This window comes from Nipponia nippon, unplaced genomic scaffold (assembly GCF_047370975.1).
Source record: "Nipponia nippon isolate SJK-2023a ecotype South Korea unplaced genomic scaffold, ASM4737097v1 scaffold_4, whole genome shotgun sequence".
NCBI classification, from domain to species: domain Eukaryota; kingdom Metazoa; phylum Chordata; class Aves; order Pelecaniformes; family Threskiornithidae; genus Nipponia; species Nipponia nippon.
This window is the reverse complement of record NW_028262358.1, coordinates 214,260-239,527: the sequence shown is the minus strand read 5'-3', so window position 1 is coordinate 239,527 and position 25,268 is coordinate 214,260. Positions and strand designations below refer to the sequence as shown.

The 25,268-nt window shown below is 48.0% G+C and overlaps 1 protein-coding gene across 11 annotated transcripts in view; it reads left to right on the top strand.

The window, feature by feature from the left end:
- The window catches only part of SLC24A3 (solute carrier family 24 member 3), a 197,734-nt gene that overhangs the window by 99,798 nt on the left and 72,668 nt on the right, over positions 1 to 25,268 (top strand). For 9 of the 11 annotated variants that reach the window (XR_015708928.1, XR_015708927.1, XR_015708926.1 and 6 more), the window contains 4 exons: positions 3,505 to 3,581; positions 14,711 to 14,785; positions 20,472 to 20,556; positions 22,508 to 22,611. Coding sequence is in view for 8 of the 11 variants with exons in the window: in XM_087777228.1 (XP_087633354.1) it covers positions 3,505 to 3,581; positions 14,711 to 14,785; positions 20,472 to 20,556; positions 22,508 to 22,611 (341 nt within the window). In the remaining 3 variants the exon portion in view is untranslated. The remainder of the gene's footprint in view (positions 1 to 3,504; positions 3,582 to 14,710; positions 14,786 to 20,471; positions 20,557 to 22,507; positions 22,612 to 25,268) is intronic. The other 2 variants (XM_087777233.1, XM_087777236.1) reach the window with 2 other exon arrangements.

The following is a 25,268-nucleotide window of genomic DNA, read 5'->3' as shown; positions in this document are numbered from 1 at the left end:
AAACCTTCTGCCCCCTGCGCAGTGAGGGCTTGGCGTGTCTCTTGGGAGGTGCCGGCAGCCCCCGCTCCGCCTGGCCTCCCCAGCCTTCCCGCCTGCGTGGGCCCCGGGGGCCCGCAGGCCGGCCACGGCAGGTCCCGCTCCCTTGGCCCCCGTGGTCCCGGGCGAGCGGCAGAGGCCGCGAGCCGATGGTGGGTGACCGCTCCAGGTTTCTCGGCATGCTGCGGTGCACAGGCCTCTCATCTGGTGCCATGCGGCGTTCCCATGGCTACACCCCTGTTTGCGACGTGGTTTACCACGCTTTCAAGGGTATTGCTGATGTTACTTCGTTACAAGATGAATTTTAAAGGTGCCGTCTGTACTGCTCCAGTAGCTCCCGCTAGTTTGTTAGGACTCGCTATAACATTTACCAATGCACAGGCCTGCAATTAACAGTATTAACCTGAGTCTTTGGTCAAAAGACTGCTTATGTAAAAAAGAATGTTTTCCTTCTCGGATACGGTGCCTAGGTAGGTCCCTTGCTTGCATTAGTAGCAAAATGGAGATGTAGCTACCTTTTGCTCAGTTATTGCTTCACAGGCCGCAAAGCTGTGAGAGGGAGCTGGGTTGTTTTTCCATTTAATCATCTATGGAATTGCTAATTAAATTCCAATTGCTGGAGCTTTATTAATGATAACGATGTGAAAGCCAGGAAAAAAGCAGCTTGATTTTTTCCAACTCAAGGCTGAACGTGCAGAACTGACCATTAGAAGAAAGCCGTTCTTTTAGTTATTATTGAGCGATTCAAATCTGGAATTACTGAAAAGCACTTGGAATGCCAGAACATCATCTTCACACTTGCTTTTCAGTTTATAACCAAAAGCCATTCCTGCAACCTAATTGGCAGACTGTCTTTAAGTGCTTTATGATCCAATTAACATCCAGAACAGTAATAAAGCATTTGAGTAAATGGAAGCAATTTGTCTTTAAATGACTTGCAACACCGTTTTTGCCACAAAGGTTATCCGACTGTATTGTGTGCTCTTTTCAACTGTTAGACTGATTACTTGACTTCGGAACGAGAACTGCTAATCTAACAAAAATATGTTGCTCTTAATGAAGGCACATTGAACAAACCAAATTGCTGAGCTGTTTTCTGGGTTGGCGTAGTGGGCCATCATCTGTCCCAGGTGCTTGTTAGTGTGTCATTTCTAAGACTTTATGCCTCTGTCGGACTTAAACTGGGTGATAAAGCCAAGGTGAAGTGCAAACCCTCCTCTAGGTGTAAGCTCGTTACTTTGGAGCTGGTGCTTTTCTCTGCTGAAAGGAGGAAGGGAGCAAAAGCATGAATGCTTGAGCAACCAGGAGGTCACAGCTCTGCTTCCATCACTTCTCACTGCAGATTTCCAGATGTCCCTTTCTCCTCTCCTGATTGTTCAGAAAACCGCTCAAGTTATGGAGTTGACATAATGGCCACCTAGCCCAGCGTCCTGCTCTGGAAGTGGCTGGTCGGGGATGCTTAGGGAGGAGTGTAAGCAACAGAGCACGTAAAGATCAGTTCTTCTGCCCATGCATACCCTTGCGGACTGCTCAAGACAGGGTTTGCAGTGACTGGAGTTTGCATTTAGATTACCATACTTAATATCACCGACAGACAATCTGTGGAGGATCTCCTTTTGGCCCTTTCCTGCTTTGTTGCTGGCACCTTGGGGAATGAAATCCACCATTTTATAACATGCTGTGTGGTAAAAGTACTTCTGCCTGTTTGCAAAATGTGCCACCTTGTAATTTCAGAAGGTGGAAGGAATTGGAGGGGGGGTTACCATCTTTAGCACGTCACCTTCTGCCTAGGTAGAATGCCGCCCTTTTTTCCTTTGCGTGAGCTGGGCTACAGCAAGGTGCTGTAGAGCATTGAGAAGATCATGGTCATGAGAAGATGGGTGAGGTCAGAAGCAGGATCCACTACCCTGCCAGTGCGCAGCTTTACTGAGAGAAACAGCATCTGCTTTGGGTTGCTGTTGCTTTCCCTGCTTTATCATATCATTATTTGAAATAATTATGTTTCTGCATGAAGCTTCTTCATGGTTCCCTTCTACCAACAGATGCTCTTTCTGCAGCTAATTAGACCACGGTGCCTGCCTGAGTCCTGCAGCCTTCCTGCAGAGTAAAGGTGTATATCCTTCATTCGGAGCAATAACGGCTTTGCCTTTGAGTTTGCTGCAGGTAAAAAGCTGCTGTTGGGAACATGTCCAGGCCGTGCCGAGGGAGTCCTCGAACGCCGTCCTTGCGTTCACGTGGGCAATAGCTGTTGCCTTGCTGTGGATCTGTGGCTGAAGCCTGGCCCCCGGGCTTGGCCATTTTACGCAGGCTACCTGACGGCCTTTGGCTGTGCAGAGCAAGAGCGTGCGGGGAGGTGGGAACTGTCACCCCTTCTCGTGGTACAGGGCATGTCATGGCGCCTTCACGGAACGCTTCTGCCAGCATTTCCGACGTGCGTCGCCCTGCTGAGCCATCGTCTTCGGGAGGACCCCAGCTTGCCTTTGCACATAGGGTTACAGCTCACGGGGCTTTGCAGTAATGTTAAGCCTTCCCTATGGAAATCTTTGCAACTCCATGGACTTGCATCCTTGCGTTTTTTTCCCCAAAGTATTTGGTATGTCTTTGTCAAAACCTTCTTTGCATCACTAGCGCCATACATCGGATGTCTTGTTCATGTTGAGGACGTCTCTGAGGAGGCAGAGTGAAGTTTGGAGGTAGAGAAAGAATTCGTTTTGATCTGAAATTTCCAAATCTGCCTCTGTCCTGGGCTGCGTCCCCTTTCAGCCACTGGCTGGCTGTGTAACACAGCAGGTTGTCCTCGGAGCGTTTGCTGTACAGGGAAGGCCGGTATCTTGGTGGTGTTAGTAGTTCAGTGATGGCAGTGAGAGACACCAGGGCAGGGTAAAGAATGAAAACAGCTGAGAGGTGGTTTGCTACAAGGCCTCCGCTGTGCCTGCTGCTGGGAAGGGCACTCCAGGGGAGCTCTTGCCCGTCTGGAGAGCACTAGGTCCTGCCAGAGATGAGTACCGGTTACCTGCGCCCTACCAATGGGGAGGCGGTGCCGGGGGAGGCTTTTACCCATCTGTTTTGGGTACAAAACCGTAAGTCAGAAATGCTTGGTGAGAGTGACCCATCACCACCTGCTCTGTACGCCGCTGTTTCCCTTGAACGTTTTCAGGAGAGTGCAGTGCTGCGCTCCTGGGATTTATCTGCCCTCCCCAAGGCATCTTTGGGTACACAATGTTGTGGTTGCCGCAGAAGCAAATTACACCGTAAAGCTCTGGGGAAAGGCTATAATTGCCAGCGGACGAGTTAAGCTAAACTAACAGGGAGGTGAAACAAAGAGCCTCTGGCCTGGTAGTTGTAGGACTACCGCCTGGTAGAAGGGCTTGGGCAGCTTTTCATGATGTGACTTAACAGCATGTGTGGTGGTTTTGAGTAGCCGATTAAACATCTGAGCTTTTTCCCCCCCTCCCCATCTTTTTGCAGCTCTCCATGAATTCCCCAATGACATCTTCACGAATGAGGACAGGAGACATGGAGCTGTGGTCCTGCACGTCCTTTGTGTAAGTTTTGTGACTTCGCGTTTCTTCTCGTATCGGTGTGGACAGGGCTTGGTGCGCTCACCGCAGGCTGATGCCGCCTCCTGCCCGCAGGGGCTGCTGCTCTCAGTCGTGGTTGAGAGTGTGTTTCAGTAACTACACTGAGTGTAACATACTTCAGTTTTACATAAACCCTTTTAAAAACCCGGGTGCAGCCTGTGAGCGCAGGTGTGTGCTGTCATGTGAATAAACTCCTGTGAGTGACTTTGCTCCAGCCAGACTGACTTTGCTGAGGCCATCAGGCAGCTGTGGTCCCCTGCCCTCCGTGCCCGAGCACGAGGATGCTGCGGCGTTGGCAGGTCGAGGGAGGACATTCATGCAGTTGCCTTCAAAATTAAGTGAAGTCTTATCCCCAGAAATTTCCCCCAGAAATCCTTGTGACACCCCTTATGACATAGCCGTAGGAGAAGGAAATTAGAGAGAGTCTTCTATTTAAAAATGTTATTAACTGGATTAATTTTAAAAAAAAAAAAAAAAAAAAAGTTTGGGTCTCCAGAATTTCTCTGAGTAGTTAAGTTGCTAAAGTGAGCTTTTCTTCCTGAATATATTAAAGAAAAGATTGCAACTTCTCATGTATCAGCTGCAGGGTGTCCTGGATCCTCTTGGGAATTCTGGAGGACGTTGGGCTGGTGAGGGATTTGCCTCAAAGTTCAGAAATGTGCCAAAAAGACTTTAACAGATGCTATTTTAAAGACCTTACTAAAATCAGAAATCTGTGCAATTTTGGGTTTGGAGTTTTGTGATCTCTGCTCCAAACAAGTCAGTGTAAGTGGTGTGCATGGGTAAGGCCAAAAGATAGTCAAGATAAATTTATTTAAATAACCCTGGCCTGTCAGTCCGCTAGACACCTAGCTAGTGCTAGAGGACCTTGCGTTTGGCAGCTGCTGTGCTCTCACCAAGGAAGCACTGTCCCTCCAAATCCATTCCTCAACTTTTTTTAGGTAGATGAAGACAATTCTTTTCTTTTTTAATATCATCTTCATTTAAGAAGAACTGCCAAGTTGGTACTTCCTGGGGGGGAGAGGCATTCTTAAGCAGCCAAGAAAATACCTGCTTCTAGTGAATGTTTAAAAGCATTTAATAACTTTCAGTCAGCTTAAATGAGCAGTCACCATTAGCTATCTGCAATGATTCATGGTTTCTTTTTAAATATAAATTAGATTGTATTATATGTTGTAATGCTAGTGCTCTGTGTTACGATTTTATTTCGGCTAAATGGCTGGAAAAATTTGAGTAACATCACTGTTGACTTTGTCTGGCAAGCTCAGGGCTTCCAAGTTTCCGTGGGAACATTGAGCTTTGAGATGTTGTGGAAAGTGAGCACTGGACCTGAGCTGGATTTTTTTAGCACGCACAAGAATACTCCCAAAAATTCATCTAAACCCTCTCTGAAAGTAGTGTCATACAGCAGCTAGTCACCCAGAGTCTCTCTGCAGTTGGTGGAGAGAGGGACCTTCAGAGGATCTTCACCTCCTGTTGCTGTAGGTATGGGGTGAAGCTGCAGGTTGGGTTTCACCTGCCTGGCTCTGGTCAAATCTGCTGGTTCCCCCCATGGACCGTGAGTCGCTTCTGCCCGGCAGTGGAGCGGGGTTGTCTTAAACCGCTGCGGCCCCTGCGCGCCGCACCGCAGGCATCAGTGCTGCGTGTGGTGCCTCTTGCGCATCCCTGGTGCTGGTGGTTGGTGCAGTGCCCTCTTCTGAATGCCCAAATGCGGGGCTTGGGCTGGGCTTGAAAGAGGCGCCGGGAACGGCGCTGGTGGAGCTGAGAAGTGGTCCCAAGGAACGCCATCCTGGAGACCTGTCTGTGCATCCCAGACGGCCTTTGGTCTGCTCTTTCCTGACTTTTGGATGCCTGATTTCGTGACATCAGGGCCCGTTCCACAGCCACAGTCAGCATGTCGTGTAGCGCTGGCTGTGGGGTTTTACACCTACCTGGACGCGCATCCCGGCCGGCGTGCGTTTGCATCCCAAGTGCCGATTATTTGTTTTCCTGGCAGTCTGCGCTCCCAACAGTTTTTGTGTTTTGACAGGAAAAGGTCACTGTTGATCATCTGTTAATTCAAGGAGCTCTATTAACTACTCTTAATCCATACAGAAAGTGTGTAAACATCGTAATGTAGTCTTGAAAAATACTGGTAGGCTGTTGGCACCCTTGTAACTATGCTGTGGGTAATAAAAAAAAGTGTTACGAGAGTAGTTTAAGAAAGGGATTAGCTCTATGCAGTTAAATTCATCTCTCTACTTGACAAACAATTAGCCGGCTCCTGTGCAGCCACTCTAGGCAAAAGATGATGATTATGGCAGCACGTTGCTACCTTGTAACCTCACCTGTCTTAGCTTTTAACACAAAAATGATTTTTTAAATATCTCTTGAGTTACAGGAATAAGTTTATAATGAAACCATTAAAAATATGAGTTGCTGAAATAATTCTTAATCTCTGTGTGATGCATACCTCTGAATGCATTTTTCCAGGCTACTTAAAAGAGACAAGACCTGGAATGTATTTTTTCATTATTAGTAACAGTGAAATCACACAGTTGACTCCATAAACTATGAGTTGGGTTATTTTTCAGTCTACTTTAAATTAGATTTGAGCTCCATAATTGCTCTCAAGATAGTTTATTTTTCCACAGGCTTTTTTGTCAGTTCTGAATAAGCTGAACATACTTTTAACATGTATCAAAATGGGGTTTGGAGGACTGACATTTCAAGATTAACTGTCTAATTCAGAATAAAGAGAAAAAACCGTTTTTAACAAGAACTGGATGTGAGCATCTGCTGTCCCAACAGAAGCATATCCAGTTTCTTCCCCTCTAGCAAGCAGCAAGACAGATCCCTCGGTCCATTGGTCCTCCGTCATTCTCCATAGCGGTTTTATTGACCAAGACAATTTATTGACCACACTCCAGCTCGTGCGTCCCCGGGGTGCAGGACCCAGCTGGATCCACCCTCTCTAGCACCGCGGTACTTGGGGGCAGCGCCTCGGCTGTCGGAGGCTGTCACAAGGTGTACGGGTCCAAGACAGCGGGCATCAGCTGAGGAGTTTCCCAGCATCTTTCTACCCCGAGCTGCCAGCTCTGCGAATCCCCGGGAAAGCTCCCCCAGGCTTCACTGTCTGTGGCCCTGGTCCAGCCCTGGGGTGGAGGAGGAAGCAGAAGCAGCACTGACAAATGCTTTGCCTTCTCCTATAGCAGAGTAACCGTTTGTAACCTATTGTCAAAGAAAAAACTGGTACTTGGAGAAAATAGACAACTGTCAGCATTTAGCAACCTGCCTCTTTGGTCTGAGTTGAAAGGGGTTGTCATCATATTGGGCTGATAAACCTCTAATTCTGGTTTTTACATTCCAGCAATACAGTTACCAAACGTGTGATCAAATCAGAGCATGCGCAGAAATGCACTTTGTGAGGGGAAAAAAGGATGTAGGCACAGAGTCACATTGTCTCCATTGAAATTTATTTGTGGGTTTGAGGAAACCAGACTCTAAAAGGGGCTTTGTAATGGTAGGGAGAACAATGGAGTGATGATTAGCAGGTCATCATCATGCTTCTCATGTTTGTTAACCTCCCCTTAAACTGTTTTTAGTCATTTCAGTAAAAACTCATTCTTTCTCCTCTCCCCCTTTGCCCATACTTCCATGTTTATTTCTGAAAGACATCAAGGTAAAGCTGGTTTAACAGAAGCCAGAGAAGCGGGGGGCAATGCTGTACGCTGGGGCCCTGGGGAATGCAGTAGATGGCCTCTCAGGGGATTCCCAAGGCGCCTCCTCTCTATTGTTTAATAAAAGTGAAACCACGAAGACCCCAGCAGATCCCACATGGGGCTGTGCAGAATTACTTAACATAATCTGATGCTTCATGAAGATGACAGTAAATCCCTAAACGCTTCAAAAATCTAGGAAAAACTGGGCAGGAACAATTTAGCAATCGTTTTAGGTCTATGCTGAAAATACTTCAGTTTGAAGGAAAAGTGGGCCACTAAAAACATATTACAGATTTGGAGACGTAGTGTTTAATTTCCCCCTAGATACTTCTTCAGAGCTCATCAACTGATTGCTTCACTGCCATTAATTATTTTCACGTCCTCCCTGAGAAGAGGATATGCTGCTACGGACAGTAACACCCCCACGAAGTCGCTGGTTTGGGATGTTCAGTTTGGAGGGAGCCAGGGTCTGGATTTTGGGAGTCTGGTGCTGCTCGCTGGTTAAGGATCAAGCGTACAGCCTGCAGTCTGGGAGCTCCCCAGCACCTGAGAGCTTCAGCTTCGTTTTGCAATCTTAACGTTGTTCCTGATGGTGTGCAGGTCTCTAGGCGTTCTCATACTATTTTACTGGTTTTTGGTTTGTTCCAGCAGATGTGTACTGATGCTTGTGCAGACCCCCAGCCCTACTGCACTCATGGACACTGGGCGATAGGCACCCGTTACCTCCACAAGACAGGGGAGAGAAATTGCTTCGCCGAGTAATTTGTGAGGTTTTTGCTGGCAGCAGAGGAGGGAGGGTTTGGGTATCGCTGCGTGTTTCCCTGGAAAAGCCCAACGGGATGGGCACTGTCCTTCCTCCCTGCCCCATCGCTGCTCAGCCTTCGTCTGCCCAGCTGCAGGCTCTGCCCTGATCCCTGTGTTATCCCGGTCTTTTTGACAGTACAGTGTTGGTTCCCCTTTTCCCAGCTTTCTCTGGGCAAATCCGGAATGTGGTGCCGGGACACGTTGTGCTGCCGGCGCCAAGAGCGTGCACGTGCGCGGCCGGGGTCGAGCTCCTCTCCGGGCAGGGCCAGGGTGCTGCACACGGAGCAGGGGCGAGGGAGCGGTGCCTGCGCTTAGCGGTCCGTCGTGCTCCTCGGCTGCCGTCGTTCAGAGGAGCCATGGGAACGGGGTGCTCCGATGGGGCACCTGCCTCCCTTGTGCGAGCCGCTCGGAAAATGTAGGTCGCTCTGGATGTATCCTGACTTTATCTATTTCTGCGCTGAGTCAAAACCCAGCCACGTCTCATTTCTACGGCACAGAGCTGTCTCGTTAGGGTGATGATTTTCCAGTGCCCTGGACGTGCTTGCTTAGCGATGCTGCACGATAGAGACAGCTTGCTGCTGAGCACATTGAGATACCAGGGGCTGCTGCTCCGAGTACACTTGGGCTCTATGGGTTCCTTGTGTGGTCAGGTATTTTTAAATTTCTCTTCAATCATGGAGTTTTAGATGGTTTTGTAATGCAGTCGGAATTGAGGAAAGCCCTATGCTTGGTTATAGTGGTTTCAGTGATGGCCCTTGGCTGTGCCTGCTCGCCCGGGGCGGGAGGTCTGCGGGGGGAGCAGCCAGGGACAGTCACCTCTTCCTTTCCCGGCTCTCCTGGAAAGAAGGCAGGGCTGTGGGAATTGCCAGCTCCTACAGCATTTAAGCTTCCTTATGAAAAGCTTCTTGCCAGTATGAAGACTGGCACAGGAAGCTCAAAGGAGCGCTGGGCAACCATGAAAAATTATCATTTATGTACTGTGCAAGGGAACGTATATTTTGAGCAAGATATTTAATCTCCTTTGATGCAGATTGCAATTACTTCTCTGATGCTTGTTTGTTAGAATCGTCGTTTTAAAATCAATCCTAATGTAATACTTAATCTGGTATTTATAATCCTTTTATGCAGGGCCATTCTATTTTCGTAATTTTTTAATGTCCTTCGGGGGGGGTGGGGGGGGAGAGTGTCTTTTAAGTAGGTTGCCTGTTTAAAGACTTCCATGTCTTCACTTTGAGCCAAACACAACTGAACAATGCGGGGGCTGATTTATTTTTTGTGTTCTGTCCATCACGGTGTCCCCTGTTGCCGTTAACGCACGTCACGCTCCAGCCCTGCCCCGGCACACCTGCGTTCCCCAGCTGCTGCCTGTATCCCCCCGGCTGTTTGCAGGCGGAACAGGCTTCAGCAAGGCTCTGTGATTCTGTCAGTGCTGCCCTGCTGCTTCCTTACCTGTGCTAAACCTGCTGCCCCCATGGTGCCTGCGAGGACAGACTTGTCTGTGTTGAAGGAAGAAGCAACGGGACCCTTTGCCGGATTCTCACGTTAACTTAGATGGAAGCCGATAGCACCTAATCAGCTGCAAAATGTGAAGGCCATGCTGTTTGCATTCCCCACGTTTGAGGTACAGAACAGGCGTGTTTGCCCTGATGCTGGCTGTCTTCCTTCTTTCCACATAAAATAGCCTGGACTGGTGTCTGGGCTCCATCTTTATGAGTCTGACATGACGTAAAATTAAATTTTTTTCGTTGTGTTCCTGCTGGCCCGAACTCTAAACCTTATTTTGTTTTGTTTGTTTAAAAAACAAACAAACGAAAAAAACCCACCAAAAAACCCCAAGCAACTGTCAAGGAAATAACAGTTGTTGGCCTCATGTGTTCACTTACCAAGGGTAGTTGCCAGTGTTTTAGTTTGTGAACCAAGCTGTTTTCTAGCCAGATACTCCTTAGATTTTGACACTTTATACTGTATTGCACTCAAGCCAGTTAAATAAAATTAGGGAAGACTCCCAGCCAAAACCAGAATTCTGACAACAATGAGGTCATTAAAAATAAATGCTAAAGCATATAAGTCATTGTGGGTTCAGCCTGATCTGTTCTGTCAGCCTCCTGTTAAAAGTTGCTGAAGTCACCCACGATAATCTTCCTGCCTCCAGCAGGCTTTGGCCCAGTGCCTTAGCAGACCCAGCAGCATGGCGTTCCCCACTACCTCCAAGAGGATTAAAGCGTGATGGCAGTTTCTTCACATACGCTTTTCTACTCCTTGCTCATTTCAGTCCCCTTTTTGCCATTTCTGGGCAGACAAAAGCAAATTCCCTTGTCACCTTCTTGGGTTGCGGTTGTGCCCTCTAAAAATGAGAACGCAATGAAATGTAGCTTTTGTACCTGCCTGTGGCTACCGGAGCGTGGATATGCCTTGCGATTCTTCTTTGCACTGCAGACAGTGCAAACCCACCCCTCACATCATTTGAATGCTCGTTTAAAAACTCTCAGAAGGATTTTCCTAAACTTAAACTGATGGATGTCTTGCACCTGATGTCCATCCAGACCGATTGTATTTCTGGTGAGCACCATGTACGATACAGTAACTTTGCATGATCTGAAAAAATGGTGAGAACATCCAGGAGGCAAAGACTGTGCATGTGTGCCACGCATGGAGGCAGATGCAGAAGTGACCTGGTTTGGCTTTTGAGTGTGTGCTTTCTTGGTTTGTTGCCTTCTCTCCATCCCCGTTGCCTTGCTCCCTTTGGGAGAACTTGGCTACCACAACAGCAGCAGATTGCAGGAAGCCCAAGCAACCATATGATGCCCTGCGCTCTGCGGCTGTAGATTACGTGAAATACAGAGGATGCACTCAATTTATAGCGATGATGATGTACAGATTAGCGTTCTTGAAAGGCATTACTGTGTATTTGGAACGGGAAATGATGGCATGAACCACTGTGGATTAATATGATTAGCAGATGAAAAAATGCAGACTGAAGTTAGGCACCCGCTATCTATTGTATTTCAATGGGATTTGGCCACGTAACTCTCTGGAGCTGCTTCTGATCCTTCTCCCTATGGTGCACGATGTCTGTGAGCCGTTTGCTCCCTTATCTCCGTTCATATCGTTATCTGTTGGTGTCATGTCAGCAGCTAGTGCTCCCTCTGCAAGATCAAGGTCTCGGCTGCACCTGGCAGGGTTGTAGACCTGGAATTTTGCTGACGTTCATGGTCCTCCGGGTTATTTTGCAGTGTAAGAGTTTCATAAAGTGTAAGTTACATTTAGTCATGTTTATGAATAGTGACAGAGGAGTACAGAAACTGTCCTAAGTGACAGTCTAGCACTGAATCGTCAAGATGGTGTCAAAATCATCCACGATGATGAAATTCCCATCTCTAATCCTGAAAACAATATACTTGAATTATTTTTGAGCTTGAAAAGTTTTCATGGCTGAGGTTTTCACAGAAATTTTTGCAGCGAAGTTGTAATTAAATTCTGGCAAGTTAGAATCTGGGGTTTTGGAGGGTTTGGGAGATTTAAACCTGTTCCTGAAAAATTAAAACATGAGCAAAAAGCCAGAGGCCATTTTTATTGCTGCTTTCCCTCCAGAAAAAAATACTCTGGTCTCCTTCTGTCAGCTGGGCTTGAACAGTAAACTTCAAAGACAAGCAAAGCAGGAGGATCTGTTGGTGATGGGATAACAACTCTGTGCTTTGATAGGATTGAGACACTGTTTTTCTACAAATATTGGCCACTTCTCTCAGCTCTCGTTATAGCATCGTAGAACCATGGAATCGTTTAGGTTGGAAAAGACCCTTAAGATGATTGAGTCCAACCATTAACCCAGCGCTGCCAAGCCCACCACTAAACCATGTCCCTCAGCACCACATCTCCCCAGCTTTTCAATACCCCCAGGGATGGGGACTCAGCCCCTGCCCTGGGCAGCCTGGGCCAGGGCCTGACAGCCCTTTGGGTGAAGAATTTTTTCCTAATATCCAACCCAAACCTGCCCTGGCGCAGCTTGAGGCCGTTCCCTCTTGTCCCATCGCTTGTTCCTGGGGAGAAGAGACCGACCCCCCCGGCTCCAGCCTCCTTTCAGGCAGTTGCAGAGAGCGATGAGGGCTCCCCTCAGCCTCCTCTTCTCCAGGCTGAGCCCCCCCAGCTCCCCCAGCCGCTCCTCCCCAGCCTTGGGCTCCAGCCCCTGCCCCAGCCTCGCTGCCCTGCTCTGGCCACGCTCCAGCCCCTCCATGGCCGCCTTGGGGTGAGGGGCCCAGCGCTGAGCACAGCATTCGAGGGGCGGCCTCACCAGTGCCCAGCACAGGGGGACGATCCCTGCCCTGCTCCTGCTGGCCACACCATTCCTGTTATTCACTGGAGCTACACTACGGTGGAGCTGTCTTTGAACTTTAAAGTAGTTTTGTCTCACTTTGGGAGTGGAAAGATGAATAATGTTGTACTGCCCGTGAGGGATACTGTGAAAAAGAAAGGGATTGATGTGTGTTCACCTGCTTTATTGGACCGGATGCCAAAATTACTTCTTTCTTGGGCTGTTTGCTTTCAGGCACAGTACAGGTAGCTCTACAGGTCAGAAGCTCTATCTTTAAAAAAAAAGAAAATAAAAAAAACAACTAGATGCACTGAAAGCCTAGCAGAATATTATGGAGATGTACATTTCCAGTGCGAGGGGGATCTACACGATCAAGTCAGACAAGAGGTGCAAACTCACGTCGGGACGGGAACACGGATGCCGCTGCAGGGCTGATGCGGTAAGCCAGCCCTCGGGCTGTGCTGTGCACCGTGCAGGCCTGGCGGCGATGCTCAGTTTGCTGTCGTGGTTAACGACACGCACTGCTCCAGAGCAGCACGCGTGTCTCCACCTGCGGTGACCTTGTGCCGCACGGTGATGGGGGGGGGGGGGGACGCGATTTCTTTTGATGTGCGGGAGCGGTGAGCCCGCTGGCCTGAGCGGAGGGTGCAGCCCCCCGCAGCGTCCTGCCTCTGCCAGGGGTGGCCAGCAAACTCCTAAAAGGGAATTGGAGAGGGAGAGCTCAGGTGTTCACCGCTCCTGCCTCACCGCGTGCAGCCTCATGTCCCCTCTTTTTGGACAAGCTGCTGCAGTTGCAGTTTGTTCTAGGCTCGTGCCCTGAGCCTTGCCTCTCGTTCTACACGCCCAAAATTTAAGGATCTCTCTAGTGCATGCTTTCACATGCTTTCACAAGTACATAGCAACAAATAAACTTTTGCCAATACTGCAGTCTGCTGGGAATGAGATCTAAGATAGTAGCACAGACTCTCTCTGTGGCAGGTTTTTGGTAGCACTTGCAGACAGGTTGTGTTCTAGTTCCTATGGGGATGGCAGCTGTAATAGATAGGCTGCACACCTGACACCGAGGAGTGCTGCGAGGGATGAGCGCTGGCCTGTCTTGCAGGTCTTCAGAAGGTGCAGTTGTCCTCTCTTCTCTCCCTCTTCCCCGCACTGCAGAGGACACTCGGCTTCAGAACTTCGCTACGGCTCTCCAGGGGTGGCTCTCCTCTCCTCTCCGCAGCGTGTCCTCTGGGCAACGCGGGCAGGGCTACTCCCTTTGGGTGATGCCCTTGTTCCTCTGCCTCTCTGTATTTCTGGCTCTGTTCCTTTACCACAGGTCTAGGTGTGTGTAAGGTGGTACAAGAGTAGCCTGGGTGGCCTCACGTATGTCTGTGCCAGTAACCTAGAGCGGGCTGGGACACGGGCACAAGCCTGGCTGTGATGGTGTGCTCTGTTAGGTAGCTGGCATGCTTTTCACCTGGTTTTCCCCTATGCCAGCGAGCATTTTCCTATCCAGCGCCAGGACACGAGTCGAGGCAGGGGACAGAGATCCTTCCCTCTGGGCAGTATGGACCAGGTTACCCTCCTTGGGGAGGACGAGGGCTTAGCTGCACGGGTGTAAGCCACGCTGTGCCATTTGCCTGTCGGGGCAGAGATCAGGCCCTAGCATGTTGTGTTTAATAGTACAGAAATGGCTTTCTGTTTAATAATACAGAAATACAGATTAAATGCTTCTTGCATGAAATTGAAGAGCTGATTCGCTAGGTGTCCTTTCAAGTCTCGTGTTCCCCCTTGGGTTTCAGTCATTTGGAAGGTGTTCCTATGTGGAGTTTAATGAGAATTATCCCTGGGATCCCAGATGACATGGCAGGGCACTTCAGTCACAGAAAACAAGCTCCTTTCCCCTTTTTCAAAACACTAGCATTTCAAAAATTACTCCTCTCGGGTTTAGATTTTCACAGAATGTAACCATAAAAATGCCTCGCGCTGTGCAACGGGGCGGGGGAGAAGGCAAAAATATTTAAGTATGGCTTAGCAATATCCAGAGAATTTAAAAAAAAACAACAAGTCTTTATGATGACAACAAAAAGTTGGCAGCTTTTGATAGCTTGTAAGGACTTTTGGGTAAATATTTCATGATCTTTCTGTTAAATCCCAGAGAACTCCATGAATTCTTCTTGCAAGAGCATTTTATTTTTTTAAAAAGTATGTACCAAAAGAAGCCTAAGAGGAGTTGGGGTGCTGCAGTTCATTTCTGCTTGACAATCTCCAGACTGAACACTTTCTCTTTTCTTTTGCAGGCCGTGTATATGTTTTATGCTTTGGCAATTGTCTGCGATGATTTCTTTGTCCCTTCGTTGGAAAAAATTTGCGAAGTAAGTATTAGAAGGTGTTAGTTAAGCTTGTGTGCTGCCTTAGCAGCAGTTCTCCTTGAGAGCCTCAGGAGGTGATCGTAGTGTATTTCCTATTGTCTTAGAGCGTTCCCCGAGCTTCTGGTTTAGTTCTCGATGCCGCGTGTGTGCGTTGGCTCAGCTTTGTGTTCTCACTCGCAGGAGATGGGCTGGGAGTCTGCTGGTGGGTAAACTTGGCTGACGCTCCCTCTTAAAGCTAGCGGTCACCTCTCAAGTAACGATTCCTATATATGCATCGTACCACTTCTTAAAAGTGGAGGCAATGTATAACATAGTGAAAAACACGTTCTCTAGAGCAGTGATTCCTAAACTCAGCCCCACGCTGCAGGCTCCCCAGCGGTGCTAGCTGCAGCACAGGTTTCCAGGTAATAAGCCCAGCAGAGCTTGTTAGCTTGTCCTGTGCTCTGCCGCTTGCTGCTGACGTGCTCACGCCTCTCCGGCTGAGAAACCCTGCCCTCGAGGTAGGATCCAGCCGTCGGAGAGCGAGAGAGGGTTGGGATGTTGTTCGTTGCCCATGCAGGGAACAGCGCTTTGGTTTGGTTATGGCTTTGGGCATGTCACTTGGTTCTCCTGGGACTTGGAAGATGATAACCTTTTATTTCTCATCTTTTGCGTGGAGATATTGATCCATGGGGTGTTTCTGAGTTTTATATACCATTAACTTAGAAACCTTCTAAGCAACAGGCTGGGAAAGAAAAAATGCACAAGAGAGTTAGGAGGTGTTGGCATTTAAAAACAAAACCAAAAAAACACCCAGGGGAGGGAGAGATGCCAAGCTCTCAGCCAGCTGCCTGAGAGCTGGGTCCTGCCCCGCGTGTGGCCCTGGCCCCGTGGGACCGGGGGGCTGTGCCTCCCAGCTGCTCCCACTGCCCAGCTGGTGAGGACCTGCACGCCGCTGGGGCATTCACGCTGGGGCTTACCGGCTCCCGGTGCAGCCGCTGGCAGGGAGTGCTGCCTAGCCAGGATAGCACTGCCCCGAGCAGACCCGTGCAGATGTTCAGCGTGCTTGCCTCCTCGGGCCTTTCGGCTTTGCTTGTGCGGTGCCCAGTGGAAGCGTTCACAGGCTGACAGCTCTCCAGGTACCCCGACCGTTCATGCTGTGATAGCTGCTGTTGCCTCGTGTTTGTGTGTCTTTGTAGATGTCTCTTCAAAAACACTAGGTCCTACCCTTAGCTGATATAAATTAAAACCTTTGGTGATTTACCTCAGTAGAAATCATGGGTCTTGTACCTTGCCTTCAAAGTCATGAGTTGCATACCTTGCATTGTGTTGGTGTAAGTTGTAAAGCAGCAGGGACAGCTAGGTCAGCTGTGAAGAAGCTCCTGAACACTTCCAGCAATTGCAAGGGACTCTGTCCCTCTTTTGCTAAGGTTGGCATGCTGAAATTTTAGAAGACAAGGAGTACATTTTAGCCTAAATCTGCTCGGACAGCTACAGGGTGAACACAGACCATGTGCCCGAAGTGACTGTGAGCCCTCTCAAATGTCAATCCCAAGCAATGAAATCTTTGCATGTAGAAAATACGGTTTGGTCTTGCCAGTTAGACGTCTCTGTCAGCTGGAGGAGACGCCTGCCGATCTGCCTGGAAATAAGTGTCGCTCATCAGCGCACGGGCTGCCCCAGCCCTGGCAGGAGGTGTGGGAGATGGCAGGAGAAATCATTTGTGCTGACAGCTCCGATGGAAGTTGTCTCTAAACTAACCAATGTTTATGGTTCAGCACCCTGCCATACGAGCCTTTTTCGCATCATCACAAAAAAAAAGTCCCCAGGAAATCCCACTATTCTGGTGCATAAGTATTCAGGTAGCTGAATACTTGATGTGGAAGTGGGGATGGGAGATGGTGGAGATGTAGACATGCTGAGTTACTTAACCTCCCCTCTCCCGAGCAAGGGAACCCCGCTGGGGAAGGTGGGTCTAGAAGGCCAGCTCAGGTCACTGTAGATGAACGAAACCTGAGCTGAGTGAGCAGCGTCCAGGACAGGCTTGTATTTTGGGGTGCCATCGATATGCCCAAGGGCAGGCCTGCCACCCAGAGGGACACGGGTGGAGCCAGGAGATTGAGGGAGGTTGTTATTTCTCTTGGCTGAGCACTCATTAAATCCCATCTACAAGTGTGTTTTGATTAGTGGCCTTACTTATGGCACAGAGGTCTGATCTGGGCCTGTGGAGCACTAGCTCCTGTTAGGGCTCTCCCATGGACTCCCCGAGTGACCTTGGACAAGCTCCATCGCTTCGCCGCACCTCTGTTTCCTGCACTGGTCAGTAGAAGTGTTGGTCCTCGACTGTGTTTACAAATCGTGATAGGAAACACCATGCACGGTGTTAACGGTTTCTAACTTTACTGGTGGTAAACTTAGTTATTGTAAACAAGAGGCTCCCAGACTGGAGAAGTCCCTCTCCTTTTACTGTCGCTAGCTTTCTGTAGGTGCAGGATCTGTGCATCTCGCCACCTGCCCCAGAAGGTTGGTTATAGAGGTGTAAGTGTCAGAATTATGGTGCTATTTGTTCTCCTGACAAATTCTCAGATGTGTTCGGGTTTGTACAGACAACTGAAGCCTAAAAGGCGAGCACCCTCCCCCTGTGACCTTAACACAGTGTTTACAAGCCCCCTGGGTCCTAGAAGTCTACTTACGCTTGACCAGATCTTTACTGTTTGGTTATCTGTTGTCTTCTCAATGGTACATAAGAACTCCTCATGTGCTTTAGCTCTTCTGAACCATTGTGTTACCCAACACCACCAATAAACACCAATAAAACCACCCAAACCACCAATAATAACAAGTTTTATTCAATTGTGTATGAAAGAGAAAACTTAGCAATAGAACGCTAGATCTAGCATATTTGTATTAGGAAGTTACTGTCCAGAAGAAAGATACTGTGTCATTAACGACTATCAAAATAGGTCACGTAAATGGATCAGAATTTTACTATTCCTACTGCTTCTACTTGATTCTCTCCCAAAAAAGTTTTTTCTCACCCCACAGGTGACCTTTGGGGGCATTCAAGTCCTTTTATTTATGTATTTTATGCATAATTAAGCAGTTCTGTAATTATATGATAGCAAAAGAAGTACTCATTCCTCTTTCCTGATCCAACTACTTTTGATTTTATCAGTCCAGAATGGCTTGTCTTCAAAACATCCAGCTTTTCGTGGTTTGTCCTTGATGTTAGCACTCAAGAATGCATGGGAAAAGGCTCGGGTCACTTCGCAAAGGCCACTGCAGCCTCTGGTAGTATCCACTCTTGCCTGTTTTTCTAGGAAAGGGAAGGTTTTGTTGCTGCCGGATGACAGCAGATGCTACCACTGTTGCTCACACCAACCAGTACTCTCCCCACATAACGACCCTGTGAAATGAGTAGACCGACTTGGAGAGCCAGGGAGGCTGCTTTGTGAGGGAGAAGACCACCTGAGTCTTCCTCCATCACCTGATGAGATAAGACCCGTGATGTTTTCAAGGGTGTTCACTTGTTTGTTAATGCACAAAAAAATAATCGAGAGAGGGAGGGGGGAGAGAGCCCCTCGCAGGAATTCACATCCAAGAGGTTGGACTGGGTATGGCAGTACATGTAATGCGCTTACCATGCAAGCAACCGTAAACGGTCATGACTTGCTGCTGACCTAACATCAGTAATCCAACTACCACCTACTGTTGTATCCAGCAGAAAAGAATTCACGCCTCCTGCCTGAAGGCTTTTTTGGTCTTGGAGATCAACCAATGGTTATTCTACAGTTGCTCACAGTTTAGATGCGCTAATTCTAAAATAAATGCCCTTGTTCTGGCTTGGCTTCATCTAGTTTGGAAAGCGGTTCTTGAGTTAAACCAACAAGGCATTTGCACTCCCAAATGTGTGTATCGAGATGAGAATTTGTTCCAGAACACTTGCTATGGTAGACGTTGACATTCTGACTTAGTTCAGATGTGCTTACAATAAAGCCCTGATTTTCATTTGTTTTCTAAACCAGCTTGTACTTGCATTTGCCTAGCTGCTCTCTGTTACTGGTGTTACAGTGTTTACATGACGCAACTAGTGTCATACGTCAATTGCAAACATTTGTCTGCAAATACCAGAAAATACATTTTTGCCTCCTACAGAGTGTGCTGTATTTTCTGCTCTATTGTATTCACTTCATCATCATATGCATTGCAATAAATTGTCTGGGAACTGTCCTCGAGGGAACCTACTATAGCTTTAAATTAAACCATCCCCACGGAAAGTCCAGCACAGCTGGTTTCCTTGGCTGATGATGGCCTTTTCTTGCAAAAGGTACCATCGAGTTGCAGACTGACTATTGTAGGATGACTGTCTCTAGATTTCCATAGAGAATCCTGTGGAAGAAACTGGCCTTTGGGGATCTGCTTCTGATTCTATGAACTTCTTCTACAATAGTTTTAATCCTATTTAAAATCATTTTCCATAAAGCTGTGTTTAATCTGGTTCCACAAGCTTTTATAGCAGTGCAGCGATGCTGTGGTCTCCTGCTTAAAAAGCATTCCCGGTGAGGGTAGATCTTTCCCTTTTTCCTTGTCCCCATAACATACGTACAGAATTTTTTGGTTTATGTGTATGGTCAGTGGATGGAGTTACCTTCTCTTACAGGCCTAGAATATCCTTTGTGGGATCTTCAGTCCAGATAAGGTTGGTGGGGGGATTTCTGCTATCCTTGTCTCTGTGCAAATGTACTTTGGTAACCATAAAGTTGCAGGGAAGCCCTGCACCGCTGCAGAGGGAAGAGGGGAGAAGAGGGCTCCCTGCGTCCTGCCAGGCTGGGTGTGCTGCTTCAAACAGCTGGTTCTGCCAGGGCAACGTCCCCGCCACCCTCAGCTGTTTTCCCCTTGCTCGTACAATGGCAGCCGCTGCCTCGCACGCGTGCGAGCAAGCCAGCTTTCTGTAGTAACAGCTCAGCAGTTGACGGCCGTATGGCGGGGGGTGGCTTTTTTTAGCTACTCGTTAAACCGTGGAAGGTGCCAGCAAGGCATGTGGTCTTTAACAGCCTTGTTGCATTTGCCGAACGTGACTTGTGCAGATGGAGCAGTGGGAATGCAGAAAACATAAAGGAAGTAATTAACCAAGTATATCTTTGGAAACGGCATATGCCGATGAAGTTTTCATAGAGTAGTGGATCCTTTCCCTTCCAGAAACCCCCGTTTTAGATAGTCCCTGGGCACTGCTAGGGGAAGGCTGTAGGAGGTAAGTGTCTTCAGTGGTGATCCAAGTGAAAAGGGGTGAGGAGAGGTTAAATGTCCAAGGCTGAAATGATACCAGGGGAGGCGGCTGGGGGTGAACCAAGCCTGAGCTTCAGCCCTGCCCTTTACAGGCCAAAGGAGATGAGATAAGGCGTGTGTTGTTGGGGTGACGGAGGAGACAAAGAGCTGTGACTGGTGAAACTGCCTCGCTGTTGTCCGGAGTACTGCTCTTTCTCTCCTCTGTAAAGGGTATCACAGCCACAACCTGCCCTCTCTACAAGGAGGTGCTAACCTAAGTAGCCAATGCCTGTGGTGACTTTTCCCCCTATACTTAAACTTTATTAACATAAAACTTTATGCATATTGGCAGTTTCCCACTCTTGGCGGACAGTTCAATGGTTCTAGTTGAATTGCTTCAGACTCTCAGTGTTGTAATCAATGACTCTGATGTGTTTTTCTGCAGCGCTTGCATCTTAGCGAAGATGTGGCTGGGGCAACTTTCATGGCAGCGGGAAGCTCTGCTCCTGAGTTGTTTACATCTGTCATAGGTAACTAACCTGCTGCTGCTTCTTGAAACCTCCGCGTTTCCCTGGCTGTTTTTCAGAGTTGAAATGGGATTGCTAAGCACCTGCAACATTGGTTACGATACCTGGCCCTTCCCTCACGGGCACACATAGGACTAACTGGGGGGAATCCTCGCTAGATGAAGCGGCTCTGAAAAAGTGCCGTTATCCCACAGCAGGGCTGCCTTGGAAGCGGTTTGGTCTGATGCCGTCGAACCGGGGCCAGCAGGCAGTTCACCTTAGCTGTCCGTTAGTCTGCCTCGCTGCAGCACAGCCAAACGGCGCAGCGCTGAGCTCTGCACGCGCAGCCTTCTCCCCTCCTGTCTGCCCCCTACGCTGTCTGCCACGCCGTCCCCAGGACATAGCGTGGAAGGATGCACCTCCAGCCTCCAGGGCTGGTACCCAGGCGAACTCGTTTGTGTCCTCAGCTGCAGGTTCTCTGCCATCACCTCTGCTCTGGTTAGTCTTCTAACACCACTTCACTCTGGGAAAGCCAGAGTGGGGAGGAGAAGAGGATTTGAAATGCTTTCTCACAGCAGCAAGTTGGTCAGAGCATCACACTGCCAAAGCAACTCTCCGCTTATGGGAAGTGTGATCAAGGGATTCAGCAGTCCTTAAGCCTGTGAAACCCAGGAAACTTGTGTGGTCCTTCAACAGCCTTGAGCTAAGAGGGGACCGCAGTCAGCTGTTATAAAATGATGCTGTACGTATGCTACCTGGCGCAAGGGGAAAGTGTTCTTGCGCTTTTACTCAGCCACGTCTCTATCGGTAGGTGATCATCAGAGCAGCAGTTGGGAGGTTAAGGTGGGCTCTCCGTCACTGAGGAGAATTATTCTCAGCTTAGATACTTTCTCTAGAAGATATTTCTATTTCAGTCACAGCTATCAGATGCAGAGCACAAATTAATTCACGCAAGGCTGCATACTCTGCAGAGACGTCCGATTACACAAGCAAAGCCTCAAAATGTAGGAACTTAAATTGGATGAAACTGGGATTGTATTCCAGTTAAGGACAGCGCAGTAGCAGGGTGAAAATAAAACCAGGTTCCTTCAGGCAGCTTAGAGAAGCCCTAACGGTCAGATCATTACCTCGCTGTGGTGTAATCCACCAGATACGGAGTGTCACTTGGCAGGTGACTGCTTCTGTGTAACGTGTTTCTGAGAAAAGGATAAAGTGGAAAAAAAGATGTCCGAGCTACACTGGCTGGACAAATACTGTTGGAACCTTAAAAGCAAGAGGTGAGTTTAAACAGACTGACAGCTAGCAGGAGGTGGAGGTTATTTTCAGGCTGACTTCCTAAGGAAAGAATTCTGTGCAGTTCCATGAGGCATGTGTCTGTCCGTTCATCTCCCTCACCGTTAACCTCATTGGCCAATTTTAACCAAGTTTGACAGAAGAGCTCTGAAAGGAGCTCGTGATGCAGCCCCATAACTCATCCTGAGAGGCATCATTCAGCTTGCAAGTAGCTAGTGGCCAGGCAGCGGGGAATTGGCTGCAGCTCAAGCTTCTGCTTGCCTATGGAAGCCGGCAGGGACGGGGATGTGGGGAGGCGCAGAGTGCTGGTGAGGGGATGTTTTACGGGAGATAGTTTCCTGCAGATTTGTGTCCGACCAGCTGCTCCCCCGGAGCTTGCTGCCTTTTATGATGGGTATTGCTGTAACGTTGGATCGCAAGACCAGGAGGTTGGTGACTTAGACATGTCTAAGGTATTTTGGTTTTCATTAGACAATCTATCCAGGTTCCCTCAGAAAGCAAGTTCTGACACCTTTATTTGCCCTAGAACCGTTCTCTGAAAGTTGCCCTATTAAATATGAGAAAAAGTGGCAGAACTGGTATGTACCTTTACATGCATGAATGGGGTGTGAAGTCTGCAATTTTTGGTGGAAAAATCTTCCTCTTGCCAATTTACACAGCTTGCCTTGAACTTGTTTTTCAGGTGTTTTTATCACAAAAGGAGACGTAGGCGTTGGAACCATCGTAGGCTCGGCTGTATTTAACATTCTCTGTATTATTGGCGTGTGTGGGCTTTTTGCAGGACAGGTAAGAGCATTTAATGATTCCTAACAGTTCTCGCTTCATCCTGTGCCTTAGCTGTACTGTGAAATCAGCTGCTAGGTTTGCAACCTCGCCACAAATTTCTTGGGCTTTGTTCTTCTTAATAGGTCCCTGTGCTATTCCTCTTGCATTTTTGAAATGAAAAGCAGAACAGCAAATGTCAACTCAGGCGTTTTAAGCTGCCCAAGATATGTGGGTGGTCAAAGGAATAAAAGTTGGTTATTTAACACCTCCTCTTGGTAGCTATTGAAAAACGCGTTGTGACGTTTGTATCTGGTTCTTTTAGACCAAAGGAGCTGGGAAATGTCTGTGCCTCTGGCTGGTAAAAATGCACTTGGGTGAGCCATGCAAGATGCCTCTGAAAGAACGATGACACTTCTGGAGCATCATAAAAGATGCTGCTTTTGTGCAAGATAGTTTCAGATGCGCGTGCTGAGCTGGCGCAACGTTGTTGGTGACTGGCATGATTTATGAAGTTGTATGAGAAAGATACAGCCTTTGCTTGTAGTTTATTGCATTATTTATGTCCAGAATCACAGAATGGTTTATGTGGGAAGGGACCTCTGGAGGTCTCTGATCCAAAGCCCTCACCACCCCAACCCCCCCAGCCCAAAGCAGGGCTGATTTCAAAGTTGGATCAGGTTGCTCAGGGCCTTGTCCAGTCAGGTTTTGAATGCTTCCAAGGATACCCCAGCTTTTCTCCTCGCTAGCAGTAAGGCTATCCGTTCCTAGTGTAATTCTGACTGTTCTCCAGCATGTCAAGCTACTTACGACAACATAAGCTATTCATCTGAAATTAAAGTAATTAAGTTGTGAGATACGAGCTGCTGTCTGAATTGCAAACATGATTGACTGTATAATTAAATATCTCAATCTGCATTCACCTTAGCGCTTGCCAACCTGCCCAGTATTTTTTCAATCTCATAAAATGTTCTTTGCGATGTTACTGTGCAGACTGACTTGTAAAGAGGAGAAGCAGGATAACATTATCAATACAGGGCAACAGGATAACTAGAAGAACTTAAGAGAAGGGGCCTGTATAACTTGGTCAGTATGAGAAAAGATGCAGAGGTCGGCCTTTCCTGGAAAAGTTTGTAATCCGATTTTATTTGCAATAGCAATGAACTTTTTCAGGATGAAGGTGAACATTTTCACTACGGGGAGGCTTCAGGAAAAGCCCACAGTGGTACTTTTTAGCCACCTAAGCTCCCTTGATTTGCATGGGAACATGCAGCGGGAAGGTACACATGCTCAATATGTTAGTGGTTCTACTGTAACTCTTACTGTGAAAACCCAATTGATTCAGGCCAATTTTTAATGACCAAAGCTTTCGCGGGGCATGAAGCTGTGTTTCCCAGAGGTGTTCTCCTGTAATCTAATCTGACTTTTTGCTCAGGTTGCTTTTTTCAAGCAAATGACGATGATTAACTGTTTAGCACGATGGCAGAGGAGCTAATTCTTCTGACTTTTACTCTCCACGGTACTGATTGCATGCCTTAAACCTGCTAAAAAAATAGCTAGAAATCACAGCTTTCAGTGGAAAAGATTCGCTAGAGTTTGAGGGTTGACACAGAATGTCAGTCTTCTCGAGAGACCGTTTGCAGGTGGGAGATGTTTGTTTCTGAAGGATATAACACAGCCAAAATGCTCTCATAAATGCCTTCAGCCTTCCAGGTGTGGCAGCTTTCGGAAGTTCAAAGGGGGGATTGACCGCTTTAAGGCATCCTAAGCGTGGTCTGCGAGTCTCTTTCAAGCCAAGAATTGAGATTTGTCCTGATTTGTCCCAATTTTGTTCTCCCTGACTCTGCTAGCCATTTGCGTGTGGTTTCGTCAAGTCACTTACCCTCTGTTTGCTGCAGCTTAAGCCACAGAGGGTGGGTGAGAACTGGAATGATTGACGTCGCTGCGTGGAATCATGATTTAAATGAGCAAGTAGGATACCTCAGTTCAAATAATTCCAATATTCTAGATAAAACTCTGTTTTGATTTGTGCTTTTCATTTTTTTCCCAATCCTAATCCTTCACCAAGAAGTCATTCGCTTTTACTGGTGTTGATTAATCTTTTGTTTTGTGTTAGTATTAATAGAAATTTGGGTTTATTATCCATAATGTCTCTATAGATGCACTAACATAGGTGCTAAATTTGGTTGGCGGTTGGATTTCAGTTCTGCTGGGGACCTGGATCTCAGTTTCGAGTTGCCTTGTAATGGGCCAGGTGAGCCTGGAGGCAGGCCCTCGGTCTAAGCTGCTTGCCGTGCTCCAGCTCACTTAGAGCCAGATTTTCTCTTTTGAGCTCAGACCTGTGGAGTCAGCAGCTGGAGTCCTCTGATTTTCAGATGAGACCAGTGAGTCAATGGGCAGGCATTTACCAGCCGAACTTTGCTGTCTTCTGAGCCTCCCCTAGGCTGCTCAGGACACAGACCTGTTTTCTGGGACTCCTGCCCTGGAAAGCGGCATTCAGGCATCTTGGTTCAAGGCTGGAAGGCTTTTGGGTTTGTCAGGTGGGAGAAGCAGAGAATTAAGCCTGCGCCTGTGGCGGTTTCAAGCCGATGATGCTCATGTGGCCTTCGTGTTCATCAAAACCAATCATTAAATGCTCCGCTGTCAGCAGGTTGCCGCTGCAAATTGCCAGGCTGGACAAG